The 22,669-nt window shown below is 40.5% G+C and overlaps 1 protein-coding gene across 2 annotated transcripts; it reads left to right on the top strand.

Moving 5' to 3' along the window:
• Window positions 1–352: 352 nt before the first annotated feature.
• Window positions 353–19,962, top strand: SERPINB12 (serpin family B member 12). Of its 2 annotated transcripts, none has more exons than XM_077135298.1 (8): window positions 353–486; window positions 7,556–7,740; window positions 10,010–10,144; window positions 10,939–11,079; window positions 12,116–12,233; window positions 16,052–16,194; window positions 18,306–18,473; window positions 19,430–19,962. In XM_077135298.1, exons 2-8 carry the CDS (start codon window positions 7,573–7,575, stop codon window positions 19,838–19,840), a joined length of 1,284 nt encoding a protein of 427 aa, XP_076991413.1. In that variant the 5' UTR covers window positions 353–486; window positions 7,556–7,572; the 3' UTR covers window positions 19,841–19,962. The 2 variants fall into 2 exon arrangements, with proteins under 2 accessions (XP_076991413.1, XP_076991414.1); XM_077135299.1 differs by lacking the exon at window positions 353–486 and adding an exon at window positions 4,532–4,652.
• Window positions 19,963–22,669: the final 2,707 nt, after the last annotated feature.

The raw sequence follows: 22,669 nt of genomic DNA, 5'->3' as shown, positions 1-22,669 counted from the left end.
CTACAAAAAATTCTTCTCGGATTTTACATATTCCCTTTACAAATTATAAACTATTAGGGTTCCCTACTGCTTAAAAGTCTTCTTGCATTGTTTTGGGAGAATAAGAAAGACAGATATGAAAGTTGGGCTTTTCTGGCAGCACGTAGTTCTGCCCTGTGGCTTCCTGGAAGATAGCAGGGAGAAGAGAGAGGCTGTCTTGGTGGAATGCTTTGTTCTAAAGGACTGATACAACAGGCTTAGAGACAATTACTTGAATTTAGAGTTCACTGAGTTAATGATCATAAATGTACGTCTTTTGTTTCCTGCCTTGTAGGTTAATTATTGTGATTCATGGTCATGATTTAAAAGTTACAGAATTACTTGCTCAACACCTCTCCTTACTAGTTGGCCCTGCTGTGGGACAGCCTGTTCCCGGCTCTGCCTGAGACTCAGTTGACTTCACTGGAGCTCAGGACTTAGCTTGGGAAGGTTCTCCCTGGTTTCCAGGTACGTGTGTGTGGGGGGTGAGGGGTGGGGTGGGGAGGGGGTACACGAGTTGCTGGTGATGGAGGCAACTTTGGGGGCTGGTTGTCCTGGACGCACTGCAGATTTTTATTCTGGGTATTGGAGTGCTCAGGGATGTTCTGCCTCTTTCCAGGCATCATGATTTAGCAGGTTAACTTCTCAGAGTCCTGGTTCTCTCATTTTGCTGTGTTGGAATAGCACCGTCTCCCTCCTGGGTCATGGGAGGGACTGAAGGAAATAATGGGTGTGCAAGGGCCTGTCACTAATATATTTGGATGCAGGTAACACCGTCTGCATTGCAAACTCTTACTGCACGTCGTGTCCCGTCATGGGGACGAACATGCTCTGGCTCACATAGGCCCAGCGCCTAACACAGAGCAGGTGCTCCATAAATAGTTGTCCAACAAATGAATGCCTGGACCATTGTTTTACTGCCAAGTTGAAGGGGCTTAGTGTTTTGCCTGGGGTCAAGATCACACAAAAACACACATTTTTAACCTTAGAAACTGCATTTCTAATCAGTGTATCATAACATTTGCTCTATGTAAGGGGAGGTTATATATCTAAGGATATAAAAACTCCATAGGCTCTAAAACTTATGTCATTTCATCATTTAGAGCAGGCATCAGCAAACTTTTTCGGTGAAGACCAGATAATCAATATTTTTGGCTTTGCAGGTCATCTGGTCTCAGTTACAGCTCCCCAACGCTGCATTGTGGAAGGAAAGTGGCCGTAGACAAGAGTCAGTGAACAGGCAGGGCTGCGATCTAGTAAAACTTCACTTATAAAACAGATGGTGGGGGAGCAAGGGTAGTTGGTGGTAGAATCTCGCCTGCTGTGTGGGAGGTTCGGGTTCGATTCCCGGCCCTGCACTTCCTACCCCTCCAAAAAAAAAAAAAAAATTCAACAAATGGTGCTGCAGTAATGGGGTACTTACATGGAAAAAGAATGAAATGTGATCCCCACTATACAGCCTAAGAAAAACCAAAAACAACAACAACAACAAAAAAACAGATGGTAGGCTGGATTTGGTCCTTGGGCTGTATGTAGTTTGTGAACCCTGATTGGAAGGATGAGCAAAAAAGATACATACCCTGATTTACAATTATAGAAGAAACAGATGCAGGTCATGAAGATTTGGCTAAGAAATGTGAAAAAAGGGTCTATACAATCCTAGTTCTATTTATGTATACTATCAGTAGTTTTATAACATATTAAGGTGGAGAGGGCCAGCTGGTTATTTCTATTTTTTTTATAGGTGGGAAATTGCAGTTCATGGGGGGTGGGGGTTGCTCCAGGTCTCATGATAGTGACGTTCCGCGTGGGATCTGGAGCCCAGAGCTTCTGGTTCTAGATGTGCCACGCTTTGTGTGAGGTCGCCTGTGCCATTTCACCGCTTCCCTGTCTGTCCCGTGGGGCAGGCAGCCCCTGGTTTCCCATCCTGGGTGCTTCAGTGTTGAATCTCAGGGACCTGAGGGCATTTATGGTCAGGGTAATTGATGGCTCAAGGGTAATCCGAAATTTCAAACTGAGTTTACTATAGTTTAGTTTTGTTGTTCCTACTTTTTGTCGTTTTAGTGGAAGTTTTTCTCTCTTTTTGGATGTCATATGTTGTGACCCAGGCTTTTGAGTTTTGAAGGTGAAATGAATACCAGACCAACTGCCTACTTTAGATAAATATATGTATTTTTCATTAGATCGAAGGTCTTTATGTTGATATTTTCCCCATTAACATATTTTGCTCAGTATTTACCTGGACTGATAAATCCTTCCAGCATTTCTGAATTTGTAGTTCCTGGCAGAAAAAGTGTAATTACTGAAAAGTTAATTGACTGGCTCATAACCTGTGATGGGTAGTAACACATGTAGGAGGAGTCATCGAACTCTACCCTTCATGAAACAGCCCCTATTTTTACAGTCTGCTGATGCTGAAAAATATTTTCAGCTTGTCTTGAATAGTAGTCAGGATAGTTGACCTCCCAAATTTCCACAAACTCTAGCATAATTCTCTGATGCTTCTAGTTACTGATATTACAGAGACTGACTTTCTTCAGTCACTCAAATGTGATGATGTATGTCAACTCCCTACGGGTCCCTGACATATAGTAAGTGCTCATTTAATTCTTGCCTTCTTGCCACTGACTTATCAAGTTATCCAAATATTTAGCCATACTGAGTGGCTGATTTTACATTAGTGGGTTGAACAATCACATCTCACCAAATTTTTAGGCTTGTAGGGCACAGCTGTTATCAGACCTTTGTTGCATTCTTTGAGAGGATGAACAGATGCAATCTTAGATTAAAGATATCCAAACAAGCTTTGAATCTGTTTAGGCATCTAGAATCTCAGAGTAATGTGACTATCAACAGCCAACAGCAACAAACAGACAACTGCAAATCTAGGGAGTCAGGCAAGGAGTCATCCTGTTCCAAATGTAGATAGTACCCTCTCTGAAAGGCTGTACCTGGGCGACAGCCCATGTCAGTGCTCAGCTGACATGAGGAATTCATTGATTCACGGGTTGACCTTCCCAGCCTCTTGGAGATCCTAACTAGTGTCCAGACTCCGTCTAAAAGTAATGATTTTTAGATTTTTGTGGCAACATTTAGAAAAAAGAACCCACAAGCATTTTCAAATAATTGTGGAGGGAAGAAAATTAATAGCGGGCTTGTTTTCTATGCTAATTATTGAGAACTGATAAACTTTCTGATGCCCAACTATTAATTTCATTTGGTTGATATCTTATCTTATGAAACCGGTTTCTACTTACTTCATGTATATTCTATCTGCCTAAGTAGCTTATATTCCTGCTTTAAAAAGTTTTCCTTTGAATTTCCCTAAGTCTGATATAATTATTTTGGTATTGTTGTCTGACAAGGAGTTAGAAAAGGAGTCGATAAAGGAACCAGACCAAAGAGAAATACTCATTTGTGCCTAAATCATGTCAATTCTCAAAGGTTTTACTATGCTCAACTCCCTCCTGGTTGCTCCATCTTTGCGTCCTGTCCTGACTCCCGCGTTTATGCTCATTCACGGATTGAGGGCTTGGAACGTTAGAATTAAAAAGGAACATTGGAAGTTGTTTGCTCAGTTTTACAACTTGTTTTTTTCATTTGTGTTCTGTTCTAATTCAGTAAATTAGATTGTTCCTGCATCTCTCTCTCTTTCTCTCTCTCTCTCTCTTGCTCTTTCTCTCTCCCTCTCTCTTTGTCTGTCCTTCTTTCTAATTCTCATCTTCTGATTGATGTTCTGTTTTTCTAGTAGATAAACAAATAAAAATCTCTCCAGGGTTACTCTAGGAAAACAACTTTGAAAATAGCTTTAGACACTCTTTGCAAGTTCTGTATAAAAAGTTAAAAAAAGTTTAGCATAATAGAGAAGAATATTCAAGTAGTAAAGATTAACTAGGGTAATGGGTACATAGCAAAATTGATCTCTACTTCTCCATTTATCTAATACAGGATTTGGATCGAAAGGTGTGGGCAAAACATTGGTATGAGGGCTTGATAAAGAAACCCAGTTGGGAAATGTGGGGATAAATTTCAGCATAATAAGTTAAATATTTAATTTAGTTGACTGTGTAGTTGTTATTGAAGTCCTATAAGCGATTAAATACTTTTTGAGTATTTGGCCTGTAAATTAAATCTACCGCTTTTTTTTTTTAAATATGCATATGGCAGGGGTCACATTTCATTCTTTTTCCCTGTGAGTAACCCATTCTTGCAGCACCATTTGTTGAATTTTTTGTTTGTTTGTTCATTTTTTTTGTTTTGCTTGTTTGTTTGTTTTTTGGAAAGTGCATACACTCAGAATCGAACCCGGGTCTCTGGCATGGCAGGTGACAATTCTACCACTGAACTACCCTTGCACCCCAAATCTATTGCTTTTTAAAACAATTTATAAAAAAGTTATAGTGGTAAATTCATGATAATTTGTTTTAAAAAATATCTGCCATACATTTGTTATGTTTTCTTTTATCTTTTTTTTCCCCTCTAATCCATCAATGCCAATTTTACTTTGGCTTCCAAAATGATAGTTGGAATAGTGCCATTGTGGGAGGGGCAGAGTTTATATAATTCCTTTGCTGAAAGGGTGTGGATTGAAACTTATCTGGCCAGCTGCTAGCTGCAACTCTGAAGGCAAGAAGGTAAATGCTTGCATTGCTGAATATCACTTTATACAATGAATATTGCACTTGGAAAATTATTTTAACTAATAGAAACAGAAAGGAAATATGATTGAGATCAAGGGATCTGCTATTTTTATTGTCAGACTTTTTTTAAGTAAAGAGAAATTGTTTTAGGCTTTGAATTTTCTATAGACGTGGCAGTATTGATTAGGAGATATTAATAATACCTGTAATACCTGTAGCCTCTCTCAGCCTTCCAGAACTCAGGGTCTGATGACGGGTGTATCTAATTGATTTTTTGATAAGTGAGTATTTGGATTTCATCATGTAATGGATCATTTCTAAAATATAGAATAGTGTGAAATTTGGAATATCTGTATTTTAAACAATGTGAGTTTAAATTTTTCTTTTGCAGTATGTTAGAAAATCCTTTTGATTGCATTGTTCATAAATATTTCTTTTAGATATTGTTGATCATTTAGGTTGTTATAATCTATTTGACTATTATCTCATGTGAATAACATCTACCTGTGTAAGGCTGGAATTTAATTGTTGAGTTTTTAATAGGTTTTTGTAAATTATGGAAAATATAGGTCATGAAATATTTTTGGAGTATAAACTTTTTCTTTCTACCATATACAGGAAAGAGTAATTTCACTCAGAATAATTTGGGTTGTTAGAACATGTATCTAGTATAAGCATTCACATTTTCACTGAAAAGGAAGCTATATTTTAATACGTGAAATATTTCTAATATAGAAGAAAATTAATCAAAAATTCATCATACAATGTAATATCTTTATTGATAACAGCCATTTGTAGAATATACATATATATAGTGAAAGAGTTACTATGAAATCCTAAATTATCATCAAATATTTCAAATATTAGAATTATCTACAACAGAAAAGGGGGCAGATTATAGCAAATAAATCCTTAAATATTTATTAAGTACTCCTTGTGATCTTTACTGATGAGATACAAAGGTAAGTAAAAGACAAGAAACCTACTACCAAGGGTATTATAGTTCGGAAGAAAAGGTGAAAAAAAAAACCAATTACCCTATAATTTGATGATTGTAATAAGAGAAAGGTGAGCAGTATGTGGATATTGTATACAGTGGCAATTAATTAACCTTTGGGGGAGAAGTTGGGAGAAAGTCTAAGAGGGTTTCAAACTAGAAGTAAAGTTAGAGAGGGAGAAAACAAACAAAGTATATCATGTATTGATGCCTCAAAAACTGTAAAAAGTGGAAAATACCTTTGTTTTGATAAAAGATAGTACTAATTTAAGATAATTAACATGTAGGAATTTATTTTTAGAGCTATCTGCATAAGTTAAAATCTTACAAGGAAGATACACTTTCTTATAAGAAGTTGGAAGCAGATGGAATTTTAAAGTTAAATTTAAAACGTTACCTTCATAGTTGGGATGTGCTCGAAGATATCACAAAAACAGATGTTGACAATTTGAACTAGAGAATAAAAATAATTGTGTGCATATGCAAGTGTAGCTTTCTGAGGCATGAGGCATTATTGAGTTTCCAGACACACCCTGGACAAATGTTACTTGGAAAAAATCCACCTTTTAGGGATGATTGCTCCTGAAAAAAATTCTGATTAAAATATAACCTATGATTGCCAATGAATTACTTTTGAGATACGAAGTATGTCCCCAGTCACACTTCACAGACACAAAGTGATAAATGTGAGTCAGGTACCTATAGGTGTAAGGAGAATAATGGGCTGTAGCTGATTTGTTAAATGTGCCCGTCTCTAGTAGGCAGTGTTGAATCAGCTCATCCTATGCTGAGGGGCAACTCGGTAGAAATAGTAGCGAGAGTAGAAAGATGACTTCACTTGGGCTCCCATCCACATGCAATTTGAATCCCGTCTCTATCGCTATATCTCCCGGACTTCAGTCTCCTCTTTTACCAAAGGCGGGTGATAATATTTACTTTGCAGAATTTTCAGATTAAAGCTAATATATGTACAAGATTTGGCACATGCCCAGCACATTTTTTAAAGAGTTACCTAATGTCATCTTCTCAAAGTAGATTTTATAGGCTAAAGCAGCCTGTATTAAACTGGGAAAATCTTATATCCAATATACACCATTCAAATGAATGCAATAGCAGTGCTTCACAATGCTTCCTGGGTGGCACATGACCGATGCTAAAAAAACACAAATAAGGAGCCTTACATTTCCATCTTGGAAACACACACCATCCATGGGGACAAAAAACGAAAGGAAAACATTTCACTGGAGAGGGCTAGGTCCTGTGAGAGATCTATGTAAGATTCTCTTGACTTTCTTAGGATAGATGGTTAGGGGAGGCAAAGGACTTTGTCCTTGGGGAAGACACTTGATTACTTTGATTATGCACTGTGGAGAGATTTAATAGATAGCTATTAAATCCCAGCATCTTTCAAGATCTATTATTTCTTGAACAATATCAAAGACTGATTAAAGCACCTCATGTCCTGTCGGTTGCAGTATGGAACTAGTCAAAAGGAGATGAGACTGTGATTACAGGACATGGCAATTAGCTGAGCATACCCTTCATGATAGGACAGTGAGGGGAGAGTAGAGTCAAAACTTGGGCAGAACCAAGCATAGTCTGTGATGAAGAACCAGGTAGAATGAAGCTTTTTTGGCTGCTAATATGATTTTGGGGAATCAGCCTCTGGTTTTATTTTTCAATTTCCATCGCAAAATGAAAATAGATCTCTATCTGTGTCAATATCAATATTGATTTCAATATCTAAATATCAGAATGATGATGGCTTTGGTTGTTCAATTTTTAATAAGATGTTGAATAACTGCATAGGATTGTGTCTCAAGTATTTAAAATGAGAACTGTTGGTTTACTGATTTTCTTTCAATAGTCATTTTCACTCTCTTTCTTTCTTTGCTTTAAGCTGGTATCACTTTCACAATGGACTCCCTTATTGCAGCAAACACCAAATTTTGCTTTGATCTTTTCCAAGAGATAAGCAAAGGTGATCGTCATAAAAATATGTTTTTCTGTCCCCTGAGCATCTCGGCTGCCTTTGGCATGGTCCGTCTAGGGGCTAGAAGTGGCAGTGCGCATCAGATCGACAAGGTAAGTGTCTGTTGAGGTGCTTCACAGCCTCCTGAACTCTGGGTCCACACCAAAGTGAAGCACTGAGCCTGTTTTGGCAAGTCTGGGATTGCTCAAAACCCATGTGGGCCTCAGGGCCTTGTCTCTGCTGCCCGCCGCCTCCCCCCACCCCGGGAAGACCTTGCTCTCCTTTGGCTTCACATCCTCCCTTTCTTCACAGTTTAGTTCAATTCCACCTCCTTTCTGATGCACCCCCTGCCACTAGCCTAGCAGCTCTTTCCAATTCATCTTTTCTGTCTCTATCTCTATCTGTCTGCAGGTCTGTCTCTCTATAATTATAGAAGCCAATATTGCAAATATTTTTAAATATGTGTATGTGTTGCCTCTCTCATCCCAATAAATGTCAATTATGAATCCAGTGCTTTAGGTCAAGGATTTAGGCCTCATTCTCAAAAACTCACTCTCTTTCACCTCACATCAAGTTTGTTAGAAAATCCTGTCAACTCTTCTTTGGAAATATATCCAGTGTCCAGCCCCTTCTCCAGTATCCAGCCCCTTTTGTGCTCTGATCACCACCATCTCTGACCTGGATACTGCAGTAACCTCCTGCTGGCTTCCCTGCCACCATTGGCCATGTTCCCAACATGGCCACCCTTGAGTGTTCCCGTCACAGCCATCATGGACAGTGTTCCCAACATGGCTGTCACAGGCAGTGTCCCTTACACAGCTGCCATTGACAGTGTTCATTATATGGCCAACATTGACAGTGCTCCTGACACAGCCGCCATTGACGTATTCATGATACGGCCGCCATTGACAGTGCTCCTCACACAGCCGCCATTGACAGAGTTCCTGACATGGCTGCCATTGTCAGTGTTCCCCACACATCACCACTGAGTGTTCCTGACACAGCCACCATTGAGTGTTCCTGACACAGCCACCATTGAGTGTTCCTGATATAGCCTCCATTGAGTGTTTCCAACATGACCTCCATTGACAATGTTCCCAACACAGCCACCATTGAGTGTTTCTGACAGCCTCCATTGACAGTGTTCCCAACATAGTCATCACTGACAGTGTTTCCGACACAACCTCCATTGACAATGTTCCCAACACAGCCATCAAGGAGATCCTTTTAAAACCTAGGTCAGATCCTGTCTCTCACCTGAGCAAAATCCTTCTGGCACTTTCCATTTTACTAATGTACAAGCTCAAATCCTTGTAATGTTCTGTGAGGCTCTGTGGGTCTGAGTTCTGGATAACCCCAAATTCATCTCTTACTTTCTCAGTTAGGCAAGTCATTCTGGCCTACTGGAGCATCCTTGGATAAGCCATACCATCTCCTCTCGGAACAGTGCTTGGCTTATAGCAGCTGCCCAGTAAATACTTGGAGAATGAATGAATGAAGGTGACTAGTACAGCACCCCAAGTCAACTGGATGCTCCTGTGGCTCTTCTTCTGTTTCTTAGGATATAACACATGGCACAGGTCCATGGACCAATATGGCTGTTGAGCTCTGAATGTGGATGAATCAAATTAATGGATTAAGGCAGACTTTATAGGGGTCCTTATGCTTCATTTATTTGCCTAGATTTGATTTATTTGCCTAGATAGATTAGCAATATTTAGCTTTAAAGTATGGCTCACATCCTCCAGGTCAGTCCTTCCCTGAGTGTCACCTGCCCATAAGCCTGGTCTAAGCAGTGCCTTATGACTTGTGTTTTTCTGTCTTGGCTTCCTTGATTGAGTTGCAGCTCTAGATCAGTGCTGTCCTATGCAAATATAATGAGAACCTTTGTAATTTAAACATTCTTAGTAGCCTGGTTAAAAAGGTAAAAACCTGATGAAGCTTATTTTAATCTCATTTATTTAATCTAATATATACAAAATATTATCATATGACCATGTAATCAACATTAAAATTTTAATGAGATATTTTACATTCCTTTTTCTACTCTGTCTTCAAAACCTGTGTGCATTTTATTCTTGCAGTTCATCTTCATTCACACTAGCCACTTTTTAAGTGCTCAGTAGCCACACGTGGTGGTGGATCTTATGGATCCCATATTGGGCTACAGGGCTTTGGAGCCTTTTGATTTGGCCACATTCAGCTTTTCACATGACTCCAGGGAGCACATAACAACTTCTTACAACCCAAGTTCCAAGAATTGTCCACTTTCCTTTAAGCTGTTTTTTTTTTTGACTATGTGATCATTGCCCTGGTCACATTATAAAAATGTTTCTGAAACTGTTCAGACTTCTTGAAGGATCCCATGCCATTATCATGCAGGTGCTACACTTCAATGAATTTTCCCAGAGTGAAAGCAAAGAACACAGTCCCTGTCTGAAAAGCAACCAACAGAAAGTTGTGGCTGACAGCCATGTGGAAGGGCAGAAAAGGACGACAGACTCTCTGGATCTGCAGGTGAACTGCCATAAACTCCTGCCCATCTTCTTTACGAGGTCATTCTAGCTGCACGTTGGTGATGGCTGCGCTTTCCATAACATGAGATCCTGGTTGTCAACAGTAATGACAGCAGCAACCCATATCACAATTCTTTCTGATATGTGTCTGTTATGTTCTTGGCTATAGGTTTGTTTTCAAAAGAGCAGGGTCTAGTAGCTTTTGCTCATGACAAAGAAACTTAGGACATGGTCCCATTACTCATCTGCTTCCAAGGTCACAGGTCCCCATTCTGGAGCATGTCCACAGCGAAGGGCAGTGAGGGGTACAGAGATCAGCTGTGAGACTCCTCCCCTCTCGTCCACATCTGCCTGTTCGAGTTCATGCTGAAATCTGTACTGACCCACAAGCTTTTGTTGGCCACCTGGTAGCAGCAGCAGGAAAGATATTCTCCAGGTTATGTATCACCTTACCTTAGAGAGTTTAAAAGGAGGGAGGAGGAGGAGACAAGATTGTCTCTAGCTTATATTCTTTTGAATACAGGTGAAAATAGGGCTCACCAATGTAAAACATACTATGTATTCCTGAGTCCCTAGACATAGTTTTCCTGGATGATCTCGATACAATCCAGGCCGTGATCTCCCATTTCTCCTTCTCCACCCCTCTCTTCCTCCCAGCCTGCTCCTTCAGGTGTAACGAAGCAAAAGGGCAGCTCACAGATCTAACTTGCTTCTGTACAGAGCGCCCACACTTTCGTGGTGTTTAACTCTTCTGAGAGCCCCCTTCAGATCACATTTTGCTTCCTCTTTCATTAGGATAACTCTTCAAATGATGAGTATGGCGTGCTCAGCTGCTACTTTGGGCAGCTTCTCTCCAAGCTGGGCAGAATCAGAGCTGACTACACTCTGAGCATTGCCAACCGACTTTATGGAGCTCAGGAATTCCCAGTCTGTCCGGTGAGTCATGGCGGACTGGTGTTCGCAGCCCCTGGATAACACACTGACCTATAGACGAATGAGTGTCTGGGTTGCTCACCTGCCATCTAGAGCAGAAACCTCCTTTACAGGGTGACGTGCCGTGGACTGGTGGGGTGACAAGGACCCACCTCTTTCCTTCCACACCTTCTGTTTCCCTCCTCCCCATTTCCAACATGGATAGCTAACAAGACTGTTGTGAGGGGAATAGAGTGGGTGGAAGAAGTATCTGTTGGTGACCAAAAGACTTTGGAGCATGCGTGGGTTAGATAATGATGCTCTCTCCGTGACTGTCTTTGCCACTCCCTGTGCCTGAGAAAGATACCTTGTAACTCTTGAAGTTGTTAACTATCCCCAAGGCACTTGTCTGAAATCATTTTTGGTAACCCACCCCACTCACCCCCATGAAATTGTGGTTACTCTGCTCTTTAGAAGCAGAGAGGTGCAGCAGAAGGAGAAGGCATTTGCATTTAGTTCTGTAGTTAAACAACTCTGTATCTAGAGCAAGACACGTCATGGATGTGGGCTTGTTTCCTCTCTCCACTATAGGGAGCCACATACTCGGCTAAAAAGGTGAGGGGTGTGGCCAATAGTAACTGCACAACACAGCTGGTTTGGGTAGGACTGGTTAGGAGAGGGAGATAACCTATTTTTGATCACATTAAAAATGTTCCTTTACAATGGAAATGCAATTTTGTGTGGTGGATTTTAATTCTTAGAAAGAGAAACATTTCATAGCTGAATCTCTTAATTGACTTGTGAAGTCTCCACAAATGAGTTGTCCAAGTATACTGGTAGGAAAGACTGTGCCATCCCAATCATGGAGTACTTCACGAGTAAATGTTCTATATCCTAATGGGCAGTGTAATAACTGAAATAAATAAGACTGGGAATAGAGACCAGCATGTCTATTCTTCAGTTAAATGACCTTAGGCTCCTCATGACTGCCTTACCCCTAACTGTTAGCATAACTATATAATTTTATTCTGCTGGTTTTCTATTTATCCCCACTTAACAGGAATATTTAGGTGGTGTGATTCAATTTTACCATACAACGATTGAAAGTGTTGACTTCCGGAAAGACGTTGAAGAGTCCAGACAAGAAATTAACTTCTGGGTTGAATCTCAATCCCAAGGTAGGAAAGAACAAAGTGGATTATAGCTGGTATTCCTTTTGATTTAAAAAAGAACCCATCAGTCCAGCTTTTCAGATTACTGGTCTGCCAAAGACAAGATGCTTGCATTTGTAGACTGCATTCAAAGCTTGCTTTGAAGAGTCAACCAGGTTTAAATGCTTAGATACTATTATTACTTATTATTGCTCTTTTGCTCCATCATAAAGGTGAAATGCCCTACAGCCAAGTACATTGCCAGCACAATGCTAACTCCTATTATTTTCAAAGGATCAGTAAAAAGATAAGATTATGAAGAGATTTTAGTTATTCAAAGGGAAATTGAATAACTAAAGTGAGTGAAGGGGGACTTAGAGATGGAGACAAGTGGTAAGAATTAGAGTTTAAAATAAATGGAAAACATATTTTAATATGAAGTTCCCCTTCCAGCCCATTCAGCCCCCAGCAAAATGGAACTCTCTACATGCAGGAGGAGGCTGTACAAATGTTACCTTGTGTGGCAGAGATAGGGTTCTGTGTCCCAAGTTGCAAGTGGACAATGCCAGGCTATTGGCCAGGACTTCTTCCAGGGCAGGGGCTCCTGGAGTGGCCAGTCCTTCTCAGTCACACTTAAATACCATCTGGTGCCTAACTTGCTCTCTGGAAACCCAGCTTTTCAAACATACTGCCTGACTGACATGCATAAGAACCGTCTGCTATGACCCCCTTCTGGGAATTGATTTCTATCAACCCACTACTTTAGAACTGCCCTCCTTCTTGTGTTCTCTTCTTTGCTTGCTCAATACCTGGCCATTCCAAAAAACATAGAAAGTTTGTAACCTTAGAATAAAGTCCTTCTTTGTGAAATACCTATACCCTGCCTGTGGTTGACTTGGTAGAGATTCCTCACTGCTGTGATTCTTGCATCGAAAATAATACAGAAACTCAATGAAACTGTGGGCCTGAGTGTGACTAAATTAGTGAAATCAATTGGCGATCTCAGTTTCTGCGGTTCTCAGTAGCCACATCTGTAAACTGAGGAAGTAGGAAGAAGAAGGTGTCTTGCCTTTGTGAAATCCCGCAATTCTCAGAAACAGTATTTTCATTAATAAATAGAACTCATAGTCTCATGTTTTATGGTGTTCATTTTCACAAGTTTGGCTTTTGTTTCAATATTTCTAATGATTTCATTATAGGTTAGGGTTTCCTTTTGATGGTATGGATTGATCATTGTCATTTTCGAATCACACTCAATGATTTCATTGCTGAATGTTTCATTTGCTGATAGAAGCAAAACTCACTATCCCTATAAAATATTCACTGCAATTGGCATTGGTCTGCCATATTAGAATATTTAGGACTCTGTTCTTTGGACTTAAAACATCTACCACAAAACAAAATGCACTACATTAAAAAATATTTATTTAATTGAGCTGTAGGGAACTTCAGACCTACAATAATTGTCTAAGTATCTTCTACTTACTTGAATTAATATCTAGATTCATCTTGGCCTAATGAGAACCTATCCAAGTGTAAAAGTTTGCAGTATGCTTTACCTATTGAACTAAGGACAAAGAGAAGCTAGAGAAGGCTTAAAACAGGGGAGTTGGTTTTAAAAGATGGCTCTGATTGTATAATGGAAAACAGAAGGGAAGCAGACAGAAGTGGATATGGATGCAGATGATAATGTTGGGTACCACTGCAAAAGAACGAGAGTTCTTAGTGGTTTGGACCAGTTGGTGAAGGGAGGTGGTGAAAAGTAGATGGATTTGAGAAATATCAGGAAGTACAATCAGAACAACTGGATAGATGGTGGGTGGTTTAATGAAAGTCAGAGAGTGATGAGGAATGACATATAACATTTTTGACTTGAAAATCTTAATTCTGTAAAATGCAGGCAAAGTCCATAAACCTGAATAAAGAAATTACCTTTCCAATGCCCCATTCATCCTCCTTATACATATGCCAAGTATCGTAACGCGATTTTTGAAACATTAAAGATTTTCCTGAATGGAAATATGCCCTAACCATGACATAGGTCCTTAAAAAAGAATTTCTAAAAATGGTAAAACACTCTTGAACAAGATGCTTGCCCCTTGGTTTGCAGTCTGATTTACTGTAATCATTGATATTTAAGGATTGGCTTTTGAGTTCTGAATCAATGAGTGGCCTCAACTTCTTTGTCTTTTCCTTTCTGCTTCTTGTTTACTTGAAGTGGTCTTGTCATTCACTGTTTTGGCTTACTAAAGCTGCTGGCATACAATGTATAAGAAATGGATTGGCTTTTACAAAGGGAATTTATTAAGTTACAAGCTACAATTTTAAGGCCTGAAAATGTCCAAATTAAGGCATCAATAAGAGGATATCTCTTTGGAGGAAAGCAGCTGGCATGTGGGGTTCTTCTGACACATGGGAAGACATGTGGTGACATCGGCTATTCTCTTTGGCTTCTGGTTTCAAATGACTCTGCTCCTGTGGGCCCTTCTTGCTTCTCCCCAGGGTATTTTCTTTCGAAGCTTCTCTCCTAGAAAGGGCTCCAGGAAAGGATTAAGACCCACCTTGAACTGAGTGAGTCATATCTCCATGGAAATAATGAAATCAAAAGGTCACAGTAGGTTTGCCTCTGCAAGAATGGATTAGAAGAACATGGTTTTTCTGGAGTACGAAACAGAATCGAACCACATTCACCATCTAGATTTTTCTGTCACTATCCCCATATTAGAAACCCAAAACTACCCTGAATATATGCTTCCTTGATGGGGGAAAGTGATTGGTGATTCTGTTGGGGACAGGAAGGGAGGAGGTCAACTTTCTTTGGTGGCGCCCCAGGTAGGGCTTTGTGGGTAAGTGGGTTTGAAAAACAGAATAACATCCTTCAGGCCTAAAGGTCAGTGGCTCTCCTAGAGGGTCAGATCAAGTTTTTGCAAATGTGGGGCTGGGGAAGATGTTCATATATAATGAAAACTTTGAAGAGCAGGAGAGAATACAGGTAGTGATGTCATCTCCCACTTTTAGAGTAAGACCATGCCCCAGGGCATTTCCATATGAGTAGAAGGGTCTTCTTATCTTAAAGCCTAGGCATACCTTCCAGAAGCTGGTGATTTGGTATTTTGAGGTGGAAAAGGATGCACTCACAAATGGACTATCATCAGATAGCATGGAATTTTTCAAGTCTGCCTGATGTCCATGGCTATGGAATTGTGGAAGGAGCCACAGAGTTGGGCCAAGAGATGGAAGGCCTCAAAACTGGTCCCAGCCAGCCTTGCTGCTGCTTCCTGCCTGTGTGAGCTAACCTCTTATTGCCTGCATCTTATTCTTCTGTAGAGAAGGGCTGATAGTACCTACCTGTCGTGGTCAATGTGGGATGAAATGAGAGGCAGTGTGTGGAAAATCCTACAGAATGCTTTCTATCATGGCCTAGTTCAGTTATGTGCATTTTGTATGTATGTAAGCATCTATACTATGCTATGATGAGTTCTCAGAAGTATATTTGATAGTTCTTTCTTCTAGGAGATTATAATGTCATCAGGTGGCAGGATCTATACATCGAAAGATAAACCATGGTATAAGATATCTAAGGTCAACTGCCTGACCACAAATGCTATAGAGAATCAAAGGCAATTCGCTCAGTTATAAAGTTCTGAATCGGGACCCCCTTCAGGGGGATTGAGAGGGCAGTCCATCTCCCTCCAGAAATATCATGGTTTAATTTTCTTGGGTCAGCTCTTGAATGAGACACTCTCTAGCCTTGGAGATATTCAGCAGCATTTAAGAAAATCTGTCTGCATGAATACTTTTGATATACTTTATGCTTAGGATATTCTCTGGGACATTTTCTTTAGGTAAAATCAAGGAACTGCTGAGCAAGGATTCTGTTAACCATGAGACTGCGCTGGTTCTGGTGAACGCTGTTTACTTCAAGGCCAAATGGGAAAAGTATTTTGACTGTGAAAACACAGTTGATGCACTCTTCATTCCAAATGAGGTACTGTATTGGAACGCATGGTTTTCCAGCTATTCTACTCACAATTTCCACTAAGGAAAAGGTGAACTGTGCATATTGAAATCTAAAACTTAGGTCTCTGGGTTAGGACATACATTTAGGACAAGAACATTTTGTCCTTAATAAAAATCATTACCTGAAGTTCATTGAGCATTTTTGTGCCAGCTACTGCTCTGAGCATTTTCCCTTCATGGTTTCATTTATTTCTCATTATAATACTCTGAGAAGGGTGCTGTTATTCCCATTTAGGGGCTAAGGGGAAAAGTGCAAAGGTAAAGTAATTTAGCCAAATTCACTCATCAGGATTCACACCTGTGGATGTTGGCCTCAAAAACTCTGAATTCTAAGCCCGTGGGCTATAGAATGGGAGGGAAGGCCAAAGGGCAGATCTCAGCCCCCTACTTATAGGCTGAGATACTGTGGGCAAGTCCTTCGCAAAACCTTTGCCTACGCTGAACTGTACATGAGATCCCTCTTCAACCACAGCTTATTGTGACCTTAGGCGCCTGGATGCCTCCTTTTCTCTTGTGGAAGCTGGTGGAGAGCCTCGCCTTCCTCTGCATTTGGCAGCCCAGAAGCTGCTAGGAAGCATGCATATGTGTGCACTGGCTGCCTGGGCCCTCGGCCACCAAAGGAGCCACTTGGCATTCTCCATTCCCTTCATGCTGCTCAGGACCCTCTCTCCTTAGTGGTCGTGGGAACTCCCAGAGCCCCAAGCCTGTACTAGCCTCTCAAAATAACTCTACTCCCTGCAGGCTCAGAGCCTGGGTATTTACAGGGTTTGAGGACTCCAGGAGGTTCAGCAATTATGGCTCAGGAGAATCTCAGAAAAACTCAGGACTGGGACTCCTAGTAGTAACATTTCAGCGATATTAAAGGTCTATTTGCCCAGACCTGACCATTTACTAACATTGACCAGATATGGAAATGACTTCTAAATGGCAATCAATTAGCAAACAAAATATTGGAACATCACTTTCTTATAACTTGGAGGTGGCCTGCTAAATTCTTTAAGGCATGAGTACAATATTTGCTTATATCGGCACTTTTCAAATTTTCTATGGGAAGGATAAATCTCCCTCCAACACTCATTAAATTTGTGGTGGACATGTCATCTTTTTTTTTTTTTAAAGACACAACATCTTTTAAATAATAAAAATGAATTACTAGAAAAATGAACTAGCCATACAAATTTTTAACAATTCAGTTTTTTATAATTAACTTTGACACATGTCAAATCACTCTGTCCAATTGCTCTAAAAATGCCTCTCAATTTCTACATTTTCCTCTTTATGGACTGGTAAAATAGTTCATTGAACTGGCACACAGTGATGGACCACACTTAGAGGACAGTGACTTAGATGAATTGCTTTTATTTTTGTTTGTTTGTTTGTTTGTCTAATTTCTCCAAAAATTAGAAGTGGAGACCAAGTTGGGAATGTGTTGAGATGCATATCTGGGCCATGCTCTCCTTAGTAATACTGTAACTAGTAGCAACGGTATTTTCATTCTATCTTATTGTAAACTAGGGATCCCAGCCTCAATCAGTAGGAGTTGCATGAATCCAGGTTTCTCAACATTTTCCTTCTTTGAAAATCCCTGGATTCTTGAGAAGTTCTGCTAAGGCAGAGTATTGTTGTAAGTTCTGCCTGTGTCGGTGAGCAGGTGTGATTGTTTAAAATGTGGATGATTATCATCTCACCACTAGTCCCATCGGTGCTGGGGTGGGGTCATCCATGCAAGGTCAGGCGTGAGGCCAAGAGGCTGAGGGAAGGGCAGGAAAGCTGGCCGGGCTTGCTCCTGCTGGCCACACTATGGGCAGATGTCTGGATAGATGATCTACCAGTTGGTAGTCTCAGAAGCTGGAGAACCAATTAAAAACACTGGAAGACGAAGTGTTGGCAAAGTAAAGGCCATATCATCAGTGGGAGAAGGACTCTCTTATGCTAGGTCATTGGCCTGGCTCAGAGCTTCTGGTACAGGCCTTTCTCATCTTAAAGGAACCCTGTTCTCAGGGTATTTGGGGCCCATGAGAATAAGGCTGAGTCTGTGAGCTTATGGCAGTTTTGTGACTTTCCACTTTTCTACCACAGAATGAAAAGAAGAGTGTGAAGATGATGAACCAAATGGGTTTATTTAGAATTGGCTTCATAGAGGAAGTGAAAGCACAGATCCTTGAAATGAGGTATAAAAAGGGGAAACTCAGCATGTTTGTCTTGCTGCCATCTTACTCTTCAGATAATTTGAAGGGTCTGGAAGAGGTAAATCTTTATTTTCATGTCTCTACAAAATATTTCATTATAGATATTTGGAGAACAACATTATCTCCCATCCATGCTATGAGGAAGGATGGTACTTGAATTACCAGACACATAAAAGATGATAGAAGAATCTGAATTAGATGAGATATTTATTCCTCATTTATTGAGACCTAAAGAACAAATTCCAAAAATGTCAGAAAAAGAGTTTCTTCTCTAATCTCATAGCTCTCTGCAATTCTTTTTTCTCCAAACCAAAGAATTAGGATGCTGAATAACTTGAGAATTACTACAAATGAAACAGCATTGCTAACTTCTGGCTTCTTAACTCATACTGTTTTGCTATAGTTCAGTTAAAGGCCCTTTAGCAGAATCCTTTGTTTTTTTTTTTTGAGTCCTTGTGCCTTAATAAAAGTGGAGATACTGATACTGTGACAGATTAGTTGTTAGGAACTAGTGAAGGTTGGGAAAGCTCAGCTTGACCTGAGGATAAGGTAAAGAGGTAAAATTGGAAGAAGGGGAAAAGAAAGAGACGGAAATATTATATAGAAATTAAAATAGCAATAACCACCATTCAAAATTTACTACGTGCCCAACACAACATTAAGCCCTTTAAATGTATTATTTTGTTCAATCCTTGCAGGATTCTAATCTTATTTCTGTTTCACAGAAGAGGAAGCTGAACTTCAGAATGTTAAGGCATGGCCACGCTCGCTCTATTAATTAACTGAGCTTTGCTGAACTTTCATACTAGTCTGTCTGATGCCAAAGCATACAGGAACCCAAACTAGTCCAAAAATTCTCCTAAAGAGGAAAGAGATTTGCTTAGAGAAGTTCTAAATGAAACTAGACTATTAGAAGGCTTAGGGAAAGGTTTAAAAGTTGTTACCACCTGTTGAATTTGACTCAGGCCCTTTGAGCACCATCTGACCCTAAATGTTCTTTTCTTCCCCTTGTAGCTTGAAAAGAAAATTACCTATGAAAAAATATTGGACTGGACCAGCCCAGAAAATATGTCTGAAGAAACAGTAGCTGTCTCCTTTCCTCAGTTCACACTGGAAGACAGCTACGATCTCAGTTCACTTCTACAGGGGATGGGTGTTACGGATATCTTTGATGAAACAAAGGCCAATCTTTCTGGAATTTCTTTAAGCCCTAATTTGTTACTGTCAAAAGCCATCCACAGGGCATTTGTGGAGGTGGATGAAGATGGCACACAGACAGTTGCAGCCAGTGGGGAAAAGCCAGTTGACATGGAAAAGTCAAAGCCATCCTATGTGATATTTAATGCTAACCACCCTTTTGTCTTTCTCATCAGACACAACAAAACCAAAACCATTCTCTTCTATGGCAGGGTCTGCTCTCCTTGAAAGGGGTGCACTGCCTAGTACATACATGGGATCTGGAAGAAATGGCAATACAGTCTTCCCTTGGTGTAACATGGGCATTTGCATTATCACTAATCTATAAAATTGACTGTGTTACCATTGCAGCTCTATGCTCCTTTCCTCCAGGCATCATCGGTGCTTGTCCTGATGTCCTCTCACCCCATAGTTGTCTTTCACACATGTCCTTCAGCATCGAGGTGCCCTTGCTCCCTCCTTAATCTTTTCACATCATCAAATTTTCAAACATACAAATTCACCCTCTGTAAAGGTCAGCACAATTCAGAGTGGTGTTGACTTTGTTTAAGCTACATACCTCCTCAATAAGGAATCTTGAAATTTCCAGTCATTTGACCATTTCTAAGAGATGGCAAAACCCAAAGCCACTTTAATATAAGCAACAAAAGAAAAAGTTTAACTGGAATGTGTTTCAGAAACTCAGCTCTATTTCTATTGGCGTTTGTAATTCTGGTCCATCACTGGGCTAGAAGCCCAGCCTCTTCTTCTCATGTGCCCTTCTACTACATGCAAGATGTTATGCCCCATGAGATACTTCTCATTTGAGAGCAATTAGGGCTTGAGAGTGTGTTTACAGGACAGCTGAAGGATTTAAGAATGACCCAACAATGTTCACTCTGCACAGAGCATGAGAATGTTTGTCTTGTGAATTTGACATTGACCCAAGAGAGTGGCAAATGGAATTTAAAAAGATTGGTTCCAGTTTTCCCTGTTGAGCCTCATAGAGTGTCATCAGCAAGCACTTCCTTGGTTTCTTCTTCACCTCCTCCTGTAGTTCTAAATAATGTGTATGCTGAGGTGGGGCAATGCTCACCTCCTGCCCTCATGTTGACTGACCAGGCTCCCCATTCCCCTGTGTACATCTGGCCACCTGGACCTATTTTTCCTGCCAGAGGCCGCCTGTCTGGCCATGTCCTAGAGCTGTCCTAGGCCTGGGTACGATGCAGGTGGAAACTTTGGTCAGGTAGGCTATTGGCTTCATATGACACTCCAGTCTTGCCATCAGGTCCTGAGATACTATCTCTATTTCTTTTGAAAGCCTGATTCCACTTCTGAAAGTGCAGACTCCTGGGCCTGGGACCCTGCCTCTGATATGGCAGTCTGAGCTCTTGATCTCTGCCTTAGCTGAACCTTCTGGAATGACTGCTGACATGTCTGACTCACGGAATTGGTTAATTTCCTTGCCTTGCCCTGTTACTGTCCTCTCCATTGCCACTGTTTGGGCTAAGTGTGGTTTTGAGCACCACCTGCTCTCATCCTGACCCTTTCTCTCCACCAGGTCTCCCCTGAAAAGGGTCCACTTTCTTCTTGCAGGCTTCTTATTAAAGTTAATTTATGATAAAACAACAACATTACCTTCCCCTTGGTAATGTGAGTTGGATAATCAAATTCTTAGTCTGCCCTGTGGCTCCTTTTGGGGCTGACGTTTTGAGAGCTGATTCTATGCTGATCTTGGTGTCACTGTCATACAGAGTTGGATGACATATGACCTGCAGATCTGACATTGTCTGTAACTTCCCAGGTTCTTAGTCTCTTCCCTGCTGAACACTTTTTCTCCTTTATATTGGGGTTTCCAAGAATTTGAATTATGAGGGAAAATGTATCTATTTAAATAAAGGGAAAGGGTGAGATTCTCCAAACTTTCTGTAAATCAGTAACCTCATATTCTTTATTAACCTTTGATTGATTAAAGTGTTTCTCCTTTGTGAATAATACACCCTTGTCATTGGTTAAAATGTGTACAATATATTGCCAGCTGACTTTTTAGGCTGCCTTTTTTTAAATTTTTGCATGGGCAGGCACTGGGAATCAAACCCGGGTCTCTGGCATGACAGGCGAGAACTCTGCCTGCTGAGCCACCGTGGCCCGCCCACCAGCTGACTTTTAAACATGACAATTAAAAATATTTTCATCCAGAAATATGGAAATACATAAGCTATGAAATTAACAATTTATCCAAGTTATATAGGAAAAATCTATCTTGCTTTTGTCATATTTTCTCCCATCTTTCCATAATAATTACATATGAAGGTATACAAAAAAGATGAAAACTCACAATTCTAAAACCTAAGAGCAATAGCAAGCTGATCATGATAACGTGAAAGAAATTTCTGCTGATTATAATTAAGGGGGGATGGATTAAAAGGGCGTGGTTGAGGGGTGACTTGTATTTTGCCATCTGTCAGTCAATCTGCCTTGTTTCTTCTCACCAGTGTCTTCTGCTTAGTTCGGAAAATGAGATCTCTGCCAACCTAAATTCTCAACATCCATCTCTCCACTTGGTTCTTGCTCCTGTCCTCTGCCTTGCCCTCTGTCTTCTTTATTAGGTTTGTTTTCTTTCTGCAGATATTTGAAGACTGAATGAAACTCCCCTTGGGGAAGGGTGGGAACAAGCATTGGTGTTTTAGACATTTTAGTCATCACAGATAAAGTATTTTTGGTGGGGACAAAGACAGGATGGATCCTAGAAGCTGAAAATTCATGGGCTTATTTCATCCACTCTACTTGTTTAGAGTGTCAGAAAACCTGGCCGTATAGGGAATCAAAGATGCCCCCTTAGCCTGGCAGAACTATGCTAGCCGGAAGGCAATCAGACACTGGGTATTAGGCTCAGGAACTCTTGACTCTTCATTTTTCCTGCTTCAACAAGGCCAATCCTCCCATATGGCAGCCAGAAGCAGAAAAAGCATACAGGGTGGTAGACTTCATTAGTTGCTAGAAAACCTACCAGTTCATGAAAATCGCCAGGAGAATGAGCTGCTCCATTTCTCAGTTCCAGGTTCCCCCAATGTAGCA

The sequence above is a fragment of the Tamandua tetradactyla genome, chromosome 18, assembly GCF_023851605.1.
Source record: "Tamandua tetradactyla isolate mTamTet1 chromosome 18, mTamTet1.pri, whole genome shotgun sequence".
Lineage (NCBI taxonomy): Eukaryota > Metazoa > Chordata > Mammalia > Pilosa > Myrmecophagidae > Tamandua > Tamandua tetradactyla.
Note: the sequence above shows the minus strand (reverse complement) of the source record. Positions and strands in the feature narration are given on the sequence as shown.

What these genes read in the sequence shown, in the direction of transcription:
- SERPINB12 (XM_077135298.1), top strand. Translation starts at nt 7,573, where the DNA reads ATGGACTCCCTTATTGCAGCAAACACCAAATTTTGCTTTGATCTTTTC. An exon ending in GTGCGCATCAGATCGACAAG is followed by an intron (nt 7,741 to 10,009) that starts GTAAGTGTCTGT and finishes ATTATCATGCAG; the next exon opens with GTGCTACACTTCAATGAATT. An exon ending in CAGACTCTCTGGATCTGCAG is followed by an intron (nt 10,145 to 10,938) that starts GTGAACTGCCAT and finishes CTCTTTCATTAG; the next exon opens with GATAACTCTTCAAATGATGA.